This window comes from Culicoides brevitarsis, chromosome 1, assembly GCF_036172545.1.
Source record: "Culicoides brevitarsis isolate CSIRO-B50_1 chromosome 1, AGI_CSIRO_Cbre_v1, whole genome shotgun sequence".
Classification (NCBI taxonomy): domain Eukaryota; kingdom Metazoa; phylum Arthropoda; class Insecta; order Diptera; family Ceratopogonidae; genus Culicoides; species Culicoides brevitarsis.
Genome location: NC_087085.1, coordinates 17045804 through 17061035, shown reverse-complemented (window position 1 = coordinate 17061035; position 15232 = coordinate 17045804). Strand labels below are relative to the sequence as shown.

Genomic DNA, 15232 nt, shown 5'->3' with positions numbered 1-15232 from the left:
TGGCAGTAGCAGCCATAAACATGATTAGATGATCTATTTTGGTCGTTAAAATACACTCTTTATTGTTTTAGTATGTTGCTTGCGCGCTCTATTGTTTGCCGTACCTACTCTCACATGTGTGGAGAGAATCACTAATTGACCCATAAATTTATTTGTATAAATTTTTTATGGGGTCCCGTCATTTTGATTGCGCGAAACAGATTGACTAATTTCTTTATGATTCAAGCGAATAAAATAAAATTAGTTTTATTTTATTTTTTAATAACGAGAAATATTTTGCATCCAATCTGTGTTATTTTTTAATAAAAAAAATAAAATATTTCTATAGAAATTTCTGGATAATGCTTAAGGCCACACCAAATGAAAATCAAAAGTAAAATCCGATGCACCATTTTAAAAATTTAACGGGGTAAAATAAAAACAAAAGAAAAATTTTATCAAAAATAACCGGTTTTTAGGCTATTTTCATATTTTTCTAAGAAATTTTCAATTTTTTCTTATTTTTGTTTTGAAAACCATATTTTAACCCATAAATTTTCTTCTCTAAAAATAATTTTCAAAAAATTATTGAACTTATTTTTTCAAATTTTTTGACAATTATTTTTTATAAAATTATTAGTTTTTAATTTTTAGCTTGAAATGATCTGAAATTAATTTTTAATTTGCAAAGAAAATAAAATATGGAGGGAAAAATAAAAAAAAAGTTTTGAAATACTATTTTAATAAAAAAAAATAATTTTTTTTTCAATTTTCGACACTTGATTAATTTTTTTATTGTTTTTAATTGTTTTTTTTTTTATTTTTAAAAAACAACAAAAATATTCGGAAATTGAAAAAAAAATATTTTTTTTTTTTATTAAAATAGTATTTCAAACTTTTTTTTTATTTTATATTTAAATCTTTTTTTATTTTTGATTTTCAATTGGATCGGCCTAAATGCAAAAAAAAATAAGGATGAAGTTTGATTCTATTATACTGTCAATGCAATATTCTTAAATACTTTAACCACATTACTTACTTGCGTCTAGCAAAAAATGGCAGCAGTTGATATTAATACATAAAATAAAATAAAACTTCGTAGAAGAGGAGGAAAAAAAACTTTATGAAGACGAAATATCTCTAAACAAGCAAAGTTCTGAGAGATATTAGTAGAGTTTGTCTATCATATAAAAATAATAATAAAATCTTGTCTTGTCTCGATGCTTGAATGTCCATAAAAAAAGTGAATAAAATAATTTACTTGTGTGGAGGGATGACACGGGACTATTACGTGATACCAAAGTTGTTGCAGTTGAATGATGATTATCTCGAAAGTGTTGTTGTTGTTGTTGTTGTCATTTGTTGTCCCCAAGAACTTTTAATGGGACTCGCTCTCGAATGTCGTCGAAAATTACAGTTATCCCGATGAAAATCTGCAGAAATTTCCGATAAATTATTCATTTAAATGTCTCTATTTATTTCCTTATCTCGTGCAATTTAGTCGTTTTTTACTGCCTTTATAGACCAATTACCTTAAATATTTATAGCAGACGGTAGACTACTTAGAGACGAGTTTTGGTATCGGTAGGAAATTATGTAAAATCTCTGTTTTTAAGTACATTTTCGCGAATGAAAAAACTCTTTGAAGTGATTTTTCCTTTTTTTTCTGGTTCGTCTTTTCCGATATTTGATGTTAACAACTAGAAATAGACAGAGAAGAAGGAGAATAAATAATTCATTTTTATAAATAATATTTATTGATATCGAGATCTCTAACTATGCTCATCGATGCGATGCATTATCGTTATATTATTTTATTACTCATAATTGAAATTTATATCTTTTCATAAAAGCATTGAATAATTCATACTTTTTTCCAATAAGGATGTCTGTCTGGATCGATGTCTGAAAATGCAAAAAAAAAGAGTTTTGATTAAAATTCGTTAAAATGTTGCAAGAAGCGCACCAACGGAAGTGTTACAACGATGCAAGGATGATTTTTAAAGTGAAAAGTCACGCTATGCTTTTGTGTTACTCAAAACTAAGTAAAAAAGTAAACGCCACACAATGCATTTATAATCATAAATTACTGTGCGCTGTGCAGTGCAAAAAAGTCAGTAGTGCTAAATTTGTAGCCTCAGTAAAATGTTTTGCTTTAAATATGTGTCTTTCATGCCAGTCTACTGCCTGCAACTACAAAGCAAAAGTATAAAGACCGGATTAAAATGCAACAAAAAACAGCAACGACAACGCGCCGTCGACGACGACGACGACTAGAAATGCAAAACTTTTTTTTGATAGAATTAAAAAAAAAAAGTATTTCTTGTACAATTGCATGTGCAGCAGCGTGAAAAGTAAGAACGTTTTTCATATTTATTTTATTTTTTTTTTTGCAAAATGTACAAAGCACCGCGAGACTAAGCTCCTTGTACGCGTTTGTGGATTGAGGTGACATGATGCGACGAGCTCAATGTCAGAATCATTACTCGAACGTATTTCGTTGGATAATGAAATAGTAGAAGAAAACTCGAAACAATTCTGGTAAACTATTTTTTTTTCGTCGTGTAAAGTGTACAAGAGAAGCACGTAAATAATTTCGTTTGTAAAAGTTTTATTGAAATGTGTGGCATTTAAGAAATTTTCAGCAGGATACGAACGAGTTGGGAATAAATCAAGGACAAAAGTGGTTCTGTTAAACTGTTTGTCGTTTAGTTTTCATTGGTAAAGTGTGATAATTTATAGTTTGTCGGTGAAATTCTGTAGGTCAATTTTAAAAATTTTTAATGGTTCTTAAAAAAAAATTAAATTAATTAATTTTTCAAAGTAAAAATTATTCTTGGTTATTGTGTTAAAATCATTTTAAATTAAAGATAAAAATTTTTAAGTTACATTTATTTTAAATAAATTATTTAATTTATTTAAAAATTATAAATAAATTTTTTAAATTTTATAATTTTACTGAAATTAATTCAATATTTTAAATTAAATTAAATTTTAATAAAAATTAATATTAAAATTAAAAATTAAATTGCAATATTTTGCAATTTAAATTAAAGTATTAAAAATTAAATAAATAAAATAAGATTAAATTAAATTATTTAATTAATTAAAATTTTTAAAAAAATAATCGAAAATTGAATTTTAAATAAAATTTAAATTAATAAAATATATTTGTAAAATTTATTTTAATAAAATATTTTTTACGTAAAGTATTTTGAAAACATAACATTTTAAATTAAATTTAATTTAATTAATTTTTAATAATTTAATTTTAATTAAATTTTGAAAATAAATTATTAAATGTCTATAAAAAATTTAAATTAATTTAATTTATTTTCAATATAAAATTTAATTTAAATATATATTTTTTACAAGAAATATTTTTAAAATATGTTTACAATAATTTTTTAAATTTTAATATTTTTGCAATTTTTTATTAATTTTTATTAAATGGTCAAATTTTTGGTAAAAATTGTTACAATTGTCATATTTTTTTTCAAAATTATTTTTTTTTTGAACTTGTGGAATTTTTTGCAAAAGATGAAAATCTTAACCTCAGCTTAGTGAAATTATTACCAATAAATTTGTCAAAGTCGTCTGGAAAGTTTTTGCGCAACTTTCATCTGCTGACTTCATTATATAATAATGTCCAAATAAAATAATGGTTTCTTCGACACTTAAATCCGAAGCGGTATACGACAACAAACTTCACATCTGAATGCACATTCGCACGTCCAAATTATATGTGACATAAAATTCAAATCATTGAACTGTTCATAAAATTAATTAGCTCATTAGTTGAACGATGCCGACGACGTGCTGCATTGCACACAGCCTTTATTCGCATGTATTTCGCGCTGATTTATTTTCCGATTCAATGGCATGTGAGCAGAGTTTATAAATTTAAACCGAATCCGTGTGTGTGTGTGCATACAAAAAGACAGCAAAAATATCGGTAATTTTAATGAAAATTTTGGTTTGGTCTTTTATATTTCTACGTGTCGACTTTGAAGTTTTTAATTAAATTTCTTGAGGCTACTTGAGACGTCCTTGACCTGCCTCTGTCGGTGCTGCTGTGCTTTTGTGCTATTGACATGACTCGGAAAAAGTTTCGACGGCTCCATTAATGCACGACAATCGACAAAAAAAAATGTTCTAAGCTCTTTTCATTGATTGATTGTGTGTGCGATTCTCCACGGGAAAATAGAGTGCATCATTTGTCTATTTTTAGCTCACAAAAACCCAATCTATAGAAATTCCCTCTTTACCAATTACCGACCATACAATACGTGCTTTTCATTTCAATTGTATATTATTGCATGCATGTGTGTGCCTGTGCGTTTGGTTTCGCCCGAATGTACGAAAAGCAGCACACACTTTTGACATGGATTCAACTATGATGCAATATTTGTGCAAAAATTCTCCTGTTATTGCAAATGTAGCACATTTATTATGCATAAAACACGCTTTTTCCTCGTATTTCTCGTATGCCGGCACGCGTGTGTGTGCGAAAATGTACAAGGATGAAGAGCACATTTGTTTAATCAAATGAACAAAGCATATCCAGATGACATGAAGCATAAAATTTGTACACAAATATAGACCAATAATGTGTGGTGCGATGCCATATTTGAGATGAAATTTTGTGCTGATTCAAACGAAAAATCTAGGAGCATGCAAATTTTTTTTTGTTTTCATATTTTCATGCCCCGTGGGAAATTTGGGTCTTTTTTTAGACCTTCAAGATCTAAAATTAAAGTCCTTTACAATTTTCTTAACATTTTTCTAACTTTTTCTTATTTTTTCGAGGAATTTCTTTAAATAAAGGTGAAAATTTTATTAAAATAAATATTTTAAGGCTTTTAGGCCGCTCCAATTTTTTTTCGAACTTCATGTCCCAAAAAATTTTTTTTTTAAATGGGGGAGCAAAAAAAAATTGAAATACTTTTAAATATAAAATGACAAAATTTGAACAGTTTTTCATCATTAATCAATACTTTAGGTATCTACATTGAGAGTATCTTATTTCAAATTGTTTTCAGAGCAATTCAACTCACATTGAAAAAAAAAACTTCATAAAAAAATCTTTTAAAAAATTAAAAAAAAAGAAAAAGATTTTCGAAAAAAAAATTTAGAGAAGAAATTTCTTGCAAAAATATTATTTTCAATACAAAAGTTTAAAAAAATAATAAAAAAAATAAATTCTTATAAATACATGAAAATAGACCAAAAAACGGTCATTTTTTAAGAAATTTTTAACTTTTTTTTTATTTGCCCCATTGGATTTTCACTTAAAAATTCTATTAAAAAAATAAAAAAAAATTGACTGCAAATCATTAATTTTACCTTAATTTTAATTTTTTTAAAAGAAATTCCTCGAAAACTGTAAAGAAAACTGAGATTTTAGATTTTGAGGGTCTAAAAAAAATCCCAAACCTCCCACTGGGTGTGTGTCAGACCTACATACACAATAATTGAATGCAACACAAAAAAAATGTCTTTTTTTAACAAGCTGCGAATAATTTTTTTTTTCGAAAAACAAAAAAATATGTTATTCACTATTAAATTAAAACATTCTTTTGTGTGTGTGTCAAAATTGTTCCCCAGGTAATCTTTCTTATTCTGCTTCCAATATGTGTTCAAGTCTCAAATGTGCAACGCCCGTCGTCGTCGTCGTCTAGCAGAGAGAGATGAGCAAAAGTTTGTCTTCGCAACTTCATTAAATGCCAATTCCCATCGCTTTTCGAACTTTTGCAACTTTCTCATGAACTCCCTCAAATGTGCATTATTTTTATAGTTTTGAGCACGACGACAAAAATCACAACTTGAATAGAAATTGGAAAATAATCATGTTTTTTTTTTGGGATGAAAAACGGGTCCGAGACAAATGTGTCGCGACATTGATTTCATTCATCCGTGAACTAAACTTGAATAGATGTTGTTGATTTTTTTTTTCAATTTTTATGATATTATTAACGTTTTTTTTTGTGTGCGGCGCTGTAAACAAGCAATAAAAATACACACAAAATGTACTCATGCAAGAGCCATTATTGCCATCGAGGAAAAGTTTTCATTGTCGGATTCTACATTTTTACCCTCGATGCTTGACTTAACGAAGTTATAACATTCGGCATAAAATATAAATTCCAACTTTCATAATAATAACATAAAGAACGTCATGTTAGGGGTTATGTAAACAAACACACACACACAAATCGCATAAGAAGGAATTAAAATGGCAAAAAATATAAACGAATTTCTGATTTTTTTTGCTCAAACGCACGCCGTCGACAACAAAAAAAGTTTGTCATGATCATGTTAAATAATGTAAAAAAAGGAATTAATGTTGCAAACAAACACGAGACACATGTGTGACATGTTCATTAGACGACGATGTCGATATTTAGCGGATGTAATATTATTAAATTTGTGCAATTCGTCGAGACATGCTTAGCGGAAATATTTAGTGATCAATAAAATTGATTTATTTTCCCTTGATTTTTTTTTCGTCGCTGTTTGAAGATAATTTCGAAAGCAAATGTTTATTTTTTTATGCCAGAAAAAAAATTTTCACAGACCACAATTTTCTTCGTATAAAGTTTCCATCGCAGTCAAACATTTTATTTAAAATTTTTTATTTAACGACGGATATCAAACTCTTTGACATTGTGCTTTCAACTTGATGTCATTTCCAATTTTGCCATGCAACGACGTCAGTTTTTTTTTCGGTGCTGGCAAAAAAAATAGTAGTAAAGAAAAAGGAGGAAAATCAATCGAAAAATCCATTTGCTAAATTAAATTGTTTTATTTAACTGTACAAACAAATATTGTTTAAAACCTTTGAAGTTCAATGAAAATGCTTTTATCGTGTTGACTTTGAGTCGTGTGTGTGTGTGTTGAAAAGTTGACTTGATGACATCACATTGCAATTTTTCGTTTGTGAATAGTGTGGAGTTCAAAGACATTATCGCCCGATGCGAGACGACAAAAAATTTCATTTCACTAAAAATTTTTAATGTATTTTGAAGAAAAATGTGGTTTGAAGATTTTTCGGGTCACGTGGTTAAAAAATATTTGAAAAAGCACGTTGTTAAAAATTTTTGCTTAAAAAGTTTTAAAACACGTGAGTAAAAAAAAATAAAAAAAAAACTTATTAAAAGGTCTTGGTTAAAAAATTTTTAAAAACCTCGTGGTTTTTGAATTAAAGAAAAAATTAAAATAATTAATTAAAAATAAAATTATTACATATTTATTTATTAAATTTTTATTATTAAATTATTTTTTCTAAAAGTGACGTGACTAAATAAACCACGTGGTTAAATATTTTGAAAGCTTTAATTTGAAAAGTTTTTAAAACCACGTGGTAAAAAAAAACTATGAGACCCCATGGTAAAAAAAGAATAAAATCACCATGGTTTTAAACAATTTATGAAACCACGTGACTAAAAAAAATGAAAAAAAAAAAACACGTGGTTAAAAATTTCTAAAAAGCTCTTGGTTGAAAAATTTATAAAACCTCGTGGTTTTTAAATTAAAGAAAATATTAAAATAATTAATTAAAAATAAAATTATTACATATTTATTTATCAATTTTTTATTATTAAATTATTTTTTCTAAAAGTGACGTGACTAAATAAACCACGTGGTAACATACATATTTGTCTGTTGTTTAAAAACTCGACATAAAAAACATACATCCTTGTCTTTGTTTTAACAAAAAGAAAAACTTGCAACCTATTTTTTTGTTGTTATCCTTAAAACAATGCGACGAGACATTTCTCTCATTTTAGTAATTAAAAACTATTTTTACATGAGATGAGATGCGAGTGAATTCACTTTCATTCGACTGAGAACAATGACATTGGATATAAGCACAGCACTATTTAATTTTTTGTTCTCGTTTTATTCATTTTCATTATTAGCGTAATGAAGATTCGTCATAAAAAAGTCTTTTTCCCCCAAGAAAAGCTACTTTAAAGGTGCATTTTTCTGTTTTTTTTTTTTTTTTTTTTTGATGAAAAGGGAAAAAAACTCATCATAGCACAAGTCACATAATTCAAATTTTATTATAATACTAATGAAGAAGAAAAAATTATTTTTATTTTTTTAAATAAAATATAAAATGAAATAAAAAAAGTTTGTCCAGCTCGGGATGTTTGCGTGTCTCGGCACAAATATCAAACGTAGAAGAAGACAAGAGTGAGTGAAGCCACATCGCATCACATCAATTAAAGAGACGTGAAGACAGAAAAAGCAGAAGGTAGATTGTTTCCTCGCTCGTCGCTTGCTGCACAACACATAAATAATAATAAAAGCCGAAAGGAAAGGAGACGAGGAACAACTTTTTAACAAGTAGGGAGAGAAAAATTAAAATAAAACAAAAGAAATGGACCCAAAAGTGAGAAAGAGAAAAAAAAGAAAAAATAAAATGTGAAACGGAGCTCATTTCAACTGCCAATCTAGTCTAATTACACCAATATCCATAACTTTTATTTACATTGAAAAAGTTTTATTTCTCATGCACGATTTTTTTTTGCTTCTCTCATTTTTCCCTTGTTTTTTTTCATATATTTTATTTATTTGTAGCAGAACGTCTATTGAAATGGAAAAAGTTTTCTTAATTTTTTTCATTTGTCTTGGGTTTTTTTTTTATTATTTTCATTTTTTATGGACTTGCACGACGACGTCGAGTGTTGACGAAAAGTTTACCTTTTTATTTTTATCCGTCTTGTTTGATTTAATTGTGATTCATGTCGCTTGAATTTTGATGCCTACAAAATTTAAAGAATTTTTTTTTTCAATTTTTTTATTTTAAATTTTATGCAATTCAGATGTTATCAATTCTTTTGATCCGAAATAAAGCTGAAAATCTTTTTGAATTGAAAAAAAAGAAGAAATCGATGTTCTGCAGTCAAAAATGATGCATTGCCAAAATTGAGAAAAAAAAACGGCGAACAACAGAAACGTGCAATCATGCAAACAATCATCGCATACAGAAAAACTTTTTAATCTTAAAATCGCATAAAACGTGCCTTAAGCAGTCTTTTCCTTGACTTTTTTTTTATTTGCCAAAGAAGTACATCTTCCTTAAAGTCTTTCTTAAGTAACGTTCTGTAGTCGATTTCCGACTCACACACAAAAAAAAGTTACCTTTTAAATACGTTTTAAATAAATATCGACAAGACAACGGTGTACAAGTAAATAGGAAACGGATTTTTCGTCTTTTTTCTGGTTCTGGAGATAAAGAAAGTTTCCTAAAACAAAAAAAGTGCAGATAAAAGTTTTGCGCACGAAACAATGTCATCATGTAGCAACAATAATGCACATCATTGTAACTTTTTTTCTCGATTTTTATTTTACGGATATTGATAGACATGACTTTGGTTTGAAAAAGCATCAACAGAAAAAAAAGGCAGAAACAAGGACGTCCAGAAAATTCGAGTGTGAGACAAAGAGAAAAGAGAGGCGGAAAAAGTTCATCAGAAAACAAAGAATTTTTTTTACAACCATCTGATAAGTTGCATGTTGTTGTGTGTGATTTTGAGTTGTGAGTCGTGTTTCTGTGTGTTAACTTACAATAAGTTGTTACATTGAAACATCATCATCTACACTACAAGCAAAGGACCAAGTAGGAAAAAAAGGATAAATAAAAAGTGGAATAATTGTACATCACATGGAATTCAATTCATTTCATGGATTCGTAGCCAAGTTTCTTTTCTGCACAAAATTTTATTTGTGTCTCTAAGCAGGACTACGACACACGAGAAAAGAAACAATAGACAACATTTTGTTATCTGATGCTCCTCGCTGCTTGACGTTGCTGCCGTTCTAAGAGAGTCGAAACGGAAAAACTTTTTCCATTTCATATTCTTCAAATAAGAACAACAACAAAAAAAAAGTTGAAGTCTACTAAGGAAAAGTTGATTATTTTCACCTATAGGATTCTTTGGTACTTGTTTCTAGTTTTCGCATATATCACTACGGACTAAAAAGGTGTAAAGATGACCTCTTAAGGTATCATGTACTTCGACGCCAAATGAATCTTTTGTGCTCCTAACAATATCGAACTGCAAATAGCCAGAACTCATTTTTTTTTTAAAAGGGAGCAAGTAAGTTCAACAAGATGAGTGCTGCGATTGAGTTGTCAAGTGACTTGCGCATCGCCAAAGACCAAATCAAGGAGTACGTCAAATGCCAGTATTCGCTAAGATAAAGTCGCGAGTGAAAAAAATCTAATATCATCCTGCAAGGATTGTTTTCTGGTATAACATGGGTAACAAGTAACGAGACCTTAAGGCAATTCCATTATTTTTCTTCCTAAAGAGATTATTTATTACATTAGGTTGACTCCACTTACATTGTTTTCAAATAGCCCCATTTATTTTAATCATATGGTCGCGGTGAACAACGTAATTGGCCACTAAAAACCTTTTTGCCAACATTGCGATGGCATGGTGAGATTTTGCCATCACTATAAAAATGAGATTGGTTAATTGTTCGATTTTCATTTCAGCCTTGAAGCCTTGAACTTTGAGGATTCCAAAAACATGAACAAAAAACGATTTGGAGAACTTTTTAAATTTCTCCTGCTAATGTGATTTTTGTGTTTTTCTTCTTTTAAAAATGGCTCTTCGATTTCGACAAAATCTGCTCGCATTTTTCTCTTTCCTTATTCTTCTTTCAAATCATTGAGATTAGAACTCGTTAACCATCTTTGGGTTGTTTTTAATGATTTTGTAAGCCCTGAAATTAATCCGTTTAATTCGTTCCAAAGAGTTTTTTGACTAGTTTTAAATCTCTTTTAGTTAAAATAAGACAATAAAACGGAACTTTTAAGACCAAAAATATTTCTCTTTTTCAAGAAAAATTGAAAAATTAGATTAAACTAAAAATTGTACATCTTTTGTAAGTTGAAAAACAGATAAAATAAACTCTTTAGAGATTCAAATTTATTAATTTAACCTCCTAAAAACATTATTTATTTTGGGCTGTAAATGGTCAAGTCCAACAGTAGTTACATTGAAATCGTAAGGATTAGATTGGCTCCTTGAAAAGTTAAATTAGTTCCATAAGAGGTTAAATTAATTCCTTTTCAAACAAATGGAGTTAATCTAATCATTCAAGGAGTAAATTTCACCCCTTTTTCGTTCATAGGACATTGGCACGACCTACTCCTACTACAACAAGGAAGCTGATGCCTGATTGTCTATAAAAATTTGTAATCAAACAGTTTCTTTCTCCCTGTCTGTCTTTCACTTGAGAAACACACACACAAAAAAAAATGGAGAACGAAAAAAGTTTTGTGCCAATCTGCGATTTTATCGAGTGAAATGGACTTGGACAGCAACCCATGGAAAAACATGAAAAATGTAATGACACACATTTCCGTTTTTCTGCCTTTTGGCTGTTTGTTGTCGCTGCGTCAATTCCTTCCAAAATGACTTTTTTTTTTGCAAGTCGCCTTCATCTCGCAGAAATCAAAAGGACTGAACTTTAATCAAATATTTACACGATTCATTGCAGTCACCTGTGCGCGCTCGCTCTCTCTATTTTATATTTACGACCATTTATTGCTGAAACTTTAATATCAAATGTCGCAATTTTATTAAAATCGTGAAGTACTTACATTTACGACGACGACGACGATGACGACAAATATTACAACAAACAAAGAAGACAGAAAGCAAGCCAGATTGTTTTTTGCATCTCGACAAAAAAATATGATGATTATTGTTGATATTCTGAAGTTTCTGCAACTTTTCTCTGCAGCAATATGGCACAATCACAGAAATTGTGATAAATTTTTTTTGTCGTGTTTGAATGAATGATGATGAAGTTTCTCATTCCTCTCAATAAAATGCGCCGAGATATAATCTGTCTCTCTGTGAAGGACGAAATAAAAAATGTAATTATTTGCCAAGTGAAATAAGAGAAAAGGTGTTTGTTTGTTTGTTCGTTCGTCTGCGAGAATTGGTCGCAAAAAAAATGTCGTTTATTATTAGCTCTTGTTTCTGTTCTGTTGTTGCCTTGTTATGATGAATTATTCACTGTGTCTCTCCCGAAAAACATTCGTTACATCATCATCATCAACGGCAACTTATCATCTAACATCAACAACATGGAACAAGTGGCAGAACAATGCCATGAAATATTCATTTACAACAGCGAACAATCATTTAAGTTTTTTTTTGTTGTCTTTGTGGATTTTTTTTTGCGACGGCGGCGGCGGCGGCGGGCGTACGTGTCAAAATGTTTGGAGTGCATTATGCACTTTTTGTTGTGATGTATCGCAATTTTCTTCCTTTTGTCTCTCCGTTATTTTAAAATCATCCCAGACGCACACACACACAATGTGATAATAAAATGGAGAATGCGGAAATTTTTCATTTGAGAGGGAAAGTACAATTTAGATGTCAAGTGCTGTCTGAGTGCCAGTTCATTGCGTTTCTGCGAAAAAAAAACAGCAAGCGCGCGGGAGGATAAGTGGGACATGCTTCCGGTATTCCAGTCGCAAAAAACGCAAAAAAGGGGAAAACATTGCATAACACAAGACATTTTTCGTGCGATCGATAATTTTCATTGTTTTTTATCAGGCAGCATCGCACAGTGAGAGAGACAACCTTCGTCGGTTATTCAACTTATGCGAGTACAACTCTTTCCTCCCTTATCACACGAAAGAATCCGACAACAATTAATCATTTAATTTGAAAAGACGTTTATGATTCCACACCGATTAGTATCAAAAAGTCTTACTTACTGCTTTTCTCATGACGCACAGAAAACTTCGTTCTTTCCTACAATTAACTGAGTAAAACTTGTAAGTTGCTGTCTCATAATTGTATCATTTATTACTGTTTAAAGCAGATTTATGTCATGAATGTAGAGTAAATTATTTAATTTGTTGTCGTACATTTCTTCTTCCTTCGTCTTATTTCTATTTTTCTAGAGAATTCCATGTTGATAGAAGAACTTTCTGTCTTGATGAGATTTGAAAAGAAATAAAAAAAAAGTTTTTTGGACGTTTCTTTTACTGTAAAAAATTAACGTTTCGCGATGCGATATTGAGAAATCAAATTTTTGGCTTTTCTGAAGAAATTATAGGTTTGCGGGCATATGTTTCATAGTCAAAAATGATCTATTTTAGACAACAAACAATCTTAGTGAAAAAAAAAAGAAATTTTCACCCAAACTTCGATTTTTGAGAAATTTTGGGACTTTTGATCGAATACTTTTTCACTAGGATTGTTTGTTGTCTCAAATAGATCATTTTTTTCTATGAAACATAAATCCATAAACCTATCATTGTCTCAGAAAAGCCAAAAAATGTGATTTCTTTAGTTTCGCGGTCTTTTGTGTACATTTTCTAATATCCTAGCTTTGTGAAGAGGCAACTTCGTGTCTCGCTGATGTCATCTTTTGTGATTGTCGGTGTTTTAGTTGTCGTTGTGGCATCCGTTGATGTTTCATCTTCCTCTTCTGTTTCGACTTTTTCACATGAAACTCCTTTAACGTTTATTTTGGGATCTTCTGGATGGATCAGTTTGTATGGTAATTGTCGCACATCGTAATTTTCCAAAGTTTCCATTAACGTTTCAAGGTAACTGCAATTCCATTTGTTTTCAGCTAATGAAATTTTGGTCAAACGTGGTAGAATCATCTTTGATCCGTTGGTTTGATGACCGCATCCGGAGTTGTCTTGCCACGTGAGATCCAGTTCTGTGAGATTGTTCTCAAAAAGTACGAGACTTCTGAGATTGACGAGCATGTCAAAAGCTTGCGCGGGAATTTTCTTTATATTATTTGAAGCAAGATCCAAGTTTGAGAGACGTTCGAGATTTTTAAAGGCATTTGGACTGATGACGCCGATTTTATTGCCTCTCAAGTCGAGAGAATCCAAAACTTTGTTCGTGGTGAAAAGTTCATCGCTGATTTCAAGTAAAGAGTTGTAAGATAAGTCCAATGTTTCCAAGTTCACAAGTTCCCGGAAAGTTCCATCATGCAAAGTTGTCAGTTGATTTTTTCCCAAATACAGGAATCTCAGTTGCGCCAAACCACTAAACGCTTGTTCCTCGATGTCACTTATGTGATTAAATTGCATCTTTAAATCCTCCAAGTGTGGCGCATTCGCAAACAAACCGTGCCCCAATTTCGTCAAATTATTACCTTTCATATGCAGATACAGCAAATTTTCCGCACCAACTAATGACTCACTTGAGAGATACTCGATTTGACATGCGGTGACATCAAGTGTTTGTGTATTTAGGTAATTCTTAAATAAATTAGGGGGAATTTGATAGAGAATGGAGTTTTTGAATTTGACCCAATTTTTATCCTCCGACGGAATGTAGTCGAACACGGCGTCACTTGTCGTGGCAACAATTTCGTGAAAAATGCACGTTTTCGAATCCATATCGGGAGCACCTTCGTCATCGCGGCATTCCAAATGGATTATTGTGTCATTGTTACTGATTGATGCGGCATAAATACAACTTGTGACGACACTCAAGGTCACGAAGGTGAATGTACTGCAAGTGATAAACACAAATTTGATTAAAAAATTACTAGAAATGAAATAAAACTGACCTTGATAACATTCTCTTTCTCTTTTAACCGTAAAATTTTTAATATTTTTTTTTTATTTAAAAATCAAACTCACTCTTCGACGAACAGAGAACGACTGAATCTCACATCACGTCTTACGGAGAAACATTAATAGATTTGTTGTTTTTACTTATTCATATGTCTACAGAGGTTTGTCATCTACGGCAGGCGGCGGAATTTGTTTGTTGTGTTATTATTTATTTTATTGTGTCTGGCTATTTATTCCATTAAACTATATTCTCTAAACACAAATGATAACGTGCCTTGCATTAGCATGGAGGCACTAATGTACTAATTGATTGTAATGATTCATGAATTGATGCGTTGTGTTGTTTGAGAGTTTTGTTTGTTTTCTTCTTATCAAATTTTGTATAAATATTGCGTGCATTCTTCTTAATTGTTGATTTAATGAGAAGACGAAGAAGATGGAAATTTTATTCTCGTCCGAGAATACTTGAGGAGCTCATTAAAAGAAACTTGAAGCATAACGAAATTTATTATTTAAAATGGAAATTTTATTTTGAAATTGAATTTTAATGCAATAATATTGCACCCATACATACATACTTTCTTCTTCCAGACAGAATAAAAGGAAGAAAAAAAGTTTATGATTCAAATTCTCAAAGCGTATTTCTAGTTTTTTCAAATTTTT

At 30.1% G+C, this 15232-nt stretch overlaps 1 protein-coding gene across 2 annotated transcripts; it reads right to left on the bottom strand.

Annotated features, from left to right (window-relative positions):
- Positions 1 to 12814: 12814 nt before the first annotated feature.
- On the bottom strand, positions 12815 to 14647 carry LOC134837991 (leucine-rich repeat transmembrane neuronal protein 4-like). Of its 2 annotated transcripts, XM_063853413.1 has the most exons (3): positions 14563 to 14647; positions 13338 to 14504; positions 12886 to 12952 (listed from the first exon to the last, which is right to left on the bottom strand). In XM_063853413.1, the coding sequence occupies exons 1-2, from the start codon at positions 14571 to 14573 to the stop codon at positions 13343 to 13345; spliced, it is 1173 nt and encodes a 390-aa protein (XP_063709483.1). In that variant the 5' UTR covers positions 14574 to 14647; the 3' UTR covers positions 12886 to 12952; positions 13338 to 13342. The 2 variants fall into 2 exon arrangements, with proteins under 2 accessions (XP_063709482.1, XP_063709483.1); XM_063853412.1 differs by having other exon boundaries at positions 12815 to 14504.
- Positions 14648 to 15232: the final 585 nt, after the last annotated feature.